At 32.8% G+C, this 6243-nt stretch overlaps 1 protein-coding gene across 2 annotated transcripts; it reads right to left on the bottom strand.

Moving 5' to 3' along the window:
• Positions 1–1340: 1340 nt before the first annotated feature.
• Positions 1341–4695, bottom strand: LOC107420969 (probable beta-D-xylosidase 7). Of its 2 annotated transcripts, none has more exons than XM_016030072.4 (6): positions 4201–4695; positions 3786–4085; positions 3442–3611; positions 3239–3336; positions 2311–3072; positions 1341–2181 (listed from the first exon to the last, which is right to left on the bottom strand). In XM_016030072.4, exons 1-6 carry the CDS (start codon positions 4618–4620, stop codon positions 1592–1594), a joined length of 2340 nt encoding a protein of 779 aa, XP_015885558.3. In that variant the 5' UTR covers positions 4621–4695; the 3' UTR covers positions 1341–1591. The 2 variants fall into 2 exon arrangements, with proteins under 2 accessions (XP_015885558.3, XP_024930245.2); XM_025074477.3 differs by having other exon boundaries at positions 3786–3999; positions 4201–4413.
• Positions 4696–6243: the final 1548 nt, after the last annotated feature.

Below are 6243 nucleotides of genomic sequence, written 5' to 3'. Positions count from 1 at the left end.
GTCCTAAACCATGACCAAAAAAATATGGATATCATATACATATTTGCATAATGACAGGCTAGAAGTTCGGTGAGAATGAAAGTGAGAGTAAAGAGTCTAATTTTTATTTTTATTTTTCCAAGTGTATTTAGTGTTAGTCGTTAGATTGTTTTTATTTATTTATTTAATAAATGTATATTTATTTATTTAGTTAAGGTGTTGAAAATAGTCAATCAGTTTGTTACTTAGATGTCTCTTTTTATTACCCAATTGATATCTCCCTCTTTGTTTTTTTTCCTCACAACAAATGCCATTTTATTTGGTATGTAATAAAGTAAAGTGAAAAATTAATAATAAAAAAAAATCAATAGTTTTAAAATATTTCGAGACAAAACCTGGCCGTGCTTTCTGGCATGTGTGTATCTGGCCGTTTGAATACTGTCTCGCCTGTACTGTACATCGCATGGGTAGAATTTTTTATTATTTATTGGATAAGATACCAAAATCTCATCTATGATTGTTGGAATTTTTTCCATAATTATTTTCCTATTTAATATAAATTCAAACTATAGTTATAACTTATAAATAAAATATAGATAGCTATCCATTAGGTCCAAATCTTCAATTACCCTATTTTTCCCATAATTTGTTCTTATTATTTAAAAAATAATAGTAATAATTATATATATATATATATATATATATATATTATAACTATTCACCTTATCATTTCAATACAAATATATTTGAGAGATTTTGACCCAAAAAAAATATAGTTGAGAGATGGAATCATGGAAAGAAAGAAATATCTATTATTATTATTATTATTATTATTATGTAAATGATAGGAATGAAAGTATCATCTTTCTTATTTTGATAATTGAAATATTAAAAAAACAAAAAAAACGATATTTCGTTATTGATAAGTTGCCAATTTATAGTCAATATCTTTTACAAAAGATATTTTCATTAATTTGGATTAAACATCTAAGATAAGAAAAAAATAATAAACGAAATTTATGAGAAATGGGTATTTCTTCTATTAACTTCTAAAATAATAAATTTTGGTGGAATTGTAGAGATCCCATCTATTGCCAATGGAATTGTATTCTTCGGTTATTAGATTTATGAAAGTGTTTTAAGTTTATATCCCTATCGTACAATGTCATATTGCTGAGCAATTTGGATAAATTATAGTCCTTAATTATTCAAGATAGTCACTTGATCAATCCTTAGATAATGTTGTGCGAAAAAATAAAAAAAATGAGAGAGAATTATTAGAGAATGGTTTTTAATATAGTTTTTTTATATATAAATCCATATGTATATAAATAATGCACATACTTTCATAATGGCATGTAACAAAGTCTATGAGGCTGGATTCTAGAACAATATTCTTTTGTAGAATTGCTTCTTATTATATCTAGTCACAGAGAGAAAATAAAACATAGTTTCATGGCCAATTGGCTGCCTTCGATAACCAATCCAAAATAATATCCTAAAACAAAAGAATGATCTAATCCTAACAATATGCTAAAAAAATCCTAAACAATGATTAAAAAAATAATAATAATAATAACAATCCTAAACCATGACCCAAAAAAATCAAAAATTAGACTGGAACATTGATATGGTACTGTAAATCTTCTACAAGCAAGACATAAGGGCCTTCTTCAAGAACAATTTGACCTTCTTCATTGGCACTGCTAAACCGCTCACAAGGATTCAACTCCAATTCAACTTCAACTTTTTCTCCTGCATTAATGTTCACACTTGCAAATCCTGCCAACTGCTTGATTGGATCACCGTTTCTTGGATTCTCCTTCCTCACGAAAACAAGTACCGAGTGCTTACCAGCCATATCTCCATGATTTGTAACTCCAACAGTGATTGTGAAAGACATTGCTTTGCATATATCTTCACCCAAATCTGAAACAACCCAATAAGGAGCAGAGTCTAATTTCTCAAACTTCTTCACAGAAAATGGTACACTAAAATTGAACTTATTCTGTGTCACAGATATAATCTCATAAGAATAGGTCGAGTAGCTTAATCCATAACCAAATTCATAAACTTTGGGTCCTCTGTAGAATCTGTAAGTTCGTCCAGGGTAGCCTGAAATTGGCTCAGGTCTCATTCTCATGTCTGTCAGTGGATATTTAGTGTAACTCTGTGGATACCAAGTGACTGGCAGTCTTCCACCTGCATATATAGCAAAGCACAAACAAAAATAACATCAAATTTTCATTTCTCTTACTGCGTTTTTTTTTTTTTTTTTTTTTTTTGTTGGGTAAGTAAGCTTGTGTTTGTCATTGAAATTTGAAATCTCACCTGGGTTGTGATCACCAAAGATAATATTTGCAATTGCAATAGAACCACCACCACCAGGATAACCAGCCCACAGTATGCCTCCGATTTTGGGATTATTCTTAGCTGACGTTATATCAACTGGACCACCAGTAAGAAGCACAAGAACAACTGGTTTCTTGGCAGCATTGGCAACGCTGTCTATAAGTTCCTGTTGCTTTCCAGGAAGCACCAAGTCTACTCGATCTAGTTGCTCGGTCTCTATACTCTGGTCCAATCCCATAACCAAAACGACATAATCAACTTTCTTTGCAATCTCAACAACTTCATCAATTTTTGCCACCGTGCAATTGACCGAATCGCAGCCTTTATGATAAACTGTGTCATTGACATAAGACTGGAATGCCTGTAATGGGGTAAAATCTACACAAGGAGGTTGTGCATAGTCTCCAAGAGATACCACCCAATCATATGCATTTGGGCCAATCACAGCAAGCGAAATGTTCTCTTTTGGCAATGGAAGGAGCTTTTCGGAATTCTTTAGAAGGACCATGCCATTTCTTGCAACATCAATGGCTAGGTTCTGATGGTCTTGGGAACAAACTTGGTCCGCACCAATTTCACCATAAGGCCTTGTGGTCGGATCACCATCAAATAGGCCTAATCTCATTCTAATAGTAAAAAGATTGATAAGTGCTCTGTCTATTTGACCAACAGCAAGTTTCTTCTGCTCAACTGCCTTTTTGCCGTGATCCTTCACGTATGTACCACAATCCAAATCCATGCCTGTAAGTAAAATGTTCGATACAAAATAAGTATTCGAACAAAGACATAGTATTATAAATAAATTCAGACTGAAATGACCATTTTGAGAGGCTAAGAGTCACCGTGTGATAAAAAAATTAAAAAAAAAGAAAAAGAAAAACAATTTCAGGGTCCAATGGTATAGCACCTGCATTAAGAGCATCAGCAACTGCATCTTCGGGTGATTGAGCATATTCCTGGGTATCATAGAGGAGGGAGACCGAATCACAATCAGACGCGATGTACCTGATCAATTATTCATCATATATATCAATTTTTTTTTTTTTTTGGGATAGCATTGACAACAAGTTAAGAAAAATTAATTTAAAGAAAACAAAAATTATCTAATACCCTTGGAGATTCCATTGTTTTCTGGCAACATTGGTTAAGAGATCGGTATTTACACAGTCAGGGACCCCATTGACGCTGTTGAAAGCACACATTACGCAAGTGGCTTTGCCTTTTTCAACACAAGCCTTGAACGGTGGCTGGAATGTGTCTGCCAAATCTTGCTGCGTCACCTGTGTACCAGCCACAACAAACTAATTCAGTATGCTATTTAAGTCTATACATATTGGTCCACCATATTAAAACGCATACATTGGTCTTCCACCACAAAATTCAGATACTTATAAGATAAGATAATTTTTTTTTGGCTAAAGGGCAGTGTGAAAAAAACTACTTTTATTTTTTACCTTGGCATTAAAGTTTTGGCGAATAACACCATTCCAATTCTCCAGATCATAAGCAGTCAAATGCTTGCAACAAGCCGAAGCTTGAAGCTGTTCACCAAGCATTCCTCCTTCAAGAGAGTCTCCTTGAAGACCTTTGACGAAAGCCTCTGCATACTTGCCTGCTACAAATGGATCTTCTCCAGGAGTCTCTTGCCCTCTTCCCCATCTTGGATCCCTATATAGGTTAACATTCGGTGACCAATATGTCATTCCCTTTGCTTGTCCACTATTGTACACTCCTCTAGCTTCAATCCCAATTACCTTTTTAACCACAGTAACAAAGAAAACACCAAATTTCCAAACAGAACAGAGCATTTCCGTGAATGGGTCACATCCAAATTTCCGTAAAAAATGAATTTTGATATCAAAATTTTACCTTGGCAATACGGTACCAAAGAGGGTAATCGAAGGTTGCAGCAGTGAGAATGACTTGAGGGAAGCTGGTGGTGGCATTGATGGTGCCGTTGAATCGGATTCCGGGACCGGCGCTGGAGACGCCGTGCAGGGCTTCTTGCCACCACTCGTACGCCGGAATGCCGAGGCGGGGAATCGCGGCGGCGGTGTTGACGAGCTGGTCGATCTTCTCGTCGAGAGTGAGGCGAGAGATGAGGTCCCACACTCTCATGGTGATGGGCAATTGCATGTTGCAGAATGGTAATGTTTTGGTTATTGGGTTCGCGGTGTCGCAGGCAAATGGAGGTCTAGATGACTCAGTTGCTGAGTCTCCATGGCTGAGGAGAAGGAGAAATGTGAAGTAGAAGAAGAAGATGAAGCTGGTGAGAGTGAAGAGCTTCATTTTCTTTTTGTGTTCGATGAGATACGCAATGAGAAAACGACTCAATTTATTAATAGGCGTCAAACTACAAGCTCACTAAATCAGTCTCGTGAACGTTTATCAAAAACGAAAAAACAAAAAACAAAAAACAAAGAACAAAAAAACAAAAAAATATATATATATTTGAGTAAATCTTTACTGTTTGTTAATTTAAATTTATTTCTGTTAAAACTGTTGGCTTTGATTGTTAATGTTAATATTTTTTTCACAGTAAATGCAATTTTGCTTTATCTTACAAATAAATCATACATAAATAACAGTGAATCTCCAAGGTCACCAGTCTCATTATCCTTAACATTTACCACTCATTTCGCTTCATCTAAGAAATAAGGTCAAACATAAGCCTAACAGTCAATCTCCACAGTTACTAGCTCACTATCAGTTAAGTCTATTTATGATTTTGAAAGCATCTTTGGTTTGGGACTAAAAAAAATTATCATTATTATTTCTATTTGATAAAATATCTGAATATTATCAGATGTTACAAGTTCAAACATTTTATTCAGGACATACTTAATATTTGTTAAAATTTTATATATTTGACCATTATAGTTTTTTTTTTTTTTATAAATAAATTGACTTATACAAAAATCTATATTATGAAAGGAGCATTGCAAATTTTAAAATTTAGTATTAACTGTTAGATAAAATGTTTATATAATACTGTTATTGTGTTAATGCTAGAAACACCCATTGATGTTGCAAATGATGTTTAATTATTCTAATAGTTTTTTTTGGGTGAATAGTTATATAAATAGTTGAATAAATCATATACTCCCATATGCATAAATTAATCATAAAGTAGATAAATGATATCAACTATAAACCAATAAAATATTATCTTAATTGGTAAATAAGTTTTTTTTTTTTTTTTTGTGTGTGTGAAAATTTGGTAAATAAAGTTATAAAACAAATTGGTAGTATTGATGTATTGTGTCAGTAAATGCATCAATTTATATATATATATATATATATATATATATGAGGTTGTGGATGTAATGTTATCTTATTATCATAAGCTTGTCTCTCTCCTTATAAATATGCATTTCGTTTCTTTGTTTTTTCATTAACTTTTAGAGACTATCCTCTTCACTCATTGATAAATAGGAGAAATTGAAACAAACATGTCTCATTATTGGGATTAACAGTACCATTCCTAAAATCTACGGGGAAATTAAAAAAAAAAAAAAAAAAAAAAAAAAAAGAGAGACCAAATTTAGCTTAGACGTCAATTTTGTGGCCCACCTATATTTTTTGTCTGTGCCTATCATCCTTCCTTAGAATCTAATATGGACCTTGCTTTAGAATCCACAGCAAGGATACAGTTGGTCTGGGCCCAAAAAATTATTTTGGACAAATAGAGTCGGCTCAAATTTCATTGCAAGGTTTATTTTACAATTTCTATTTTGCACTAAAGTATAAAAATTAATAATATAAATAATGGGGGCAAAATGATATTGGAAAACCAAGATATGACGAGATCATATTTTTTATTTATAATTTTATGATTTGAACCAGACCTCTTCTTTAATCAACAACAATATTGGTTACATTAATTAGATTTGGTGCAATCTTCTTCTAACT

This window comes from Ziziphus jujuba, chromosome 5 (assembly GCF_031755915.1).
Source record: "Ziziphus jujuba cultivar Dongzao chromosome 5, ASM3175591v1".
NCBI classification, from domain to species: domain Eukaryota; kingdom Viridiplantae; phylum Streptophyta; class Magnoliopsida; order Rosales; family Rhamnaceae; genus Ziziphus; species Ziziphus jujuba.
Note: the sequence above shows the minus strand (reverse complement) of the source record. Positions and strands in the feature narration are given on the sequence as shown.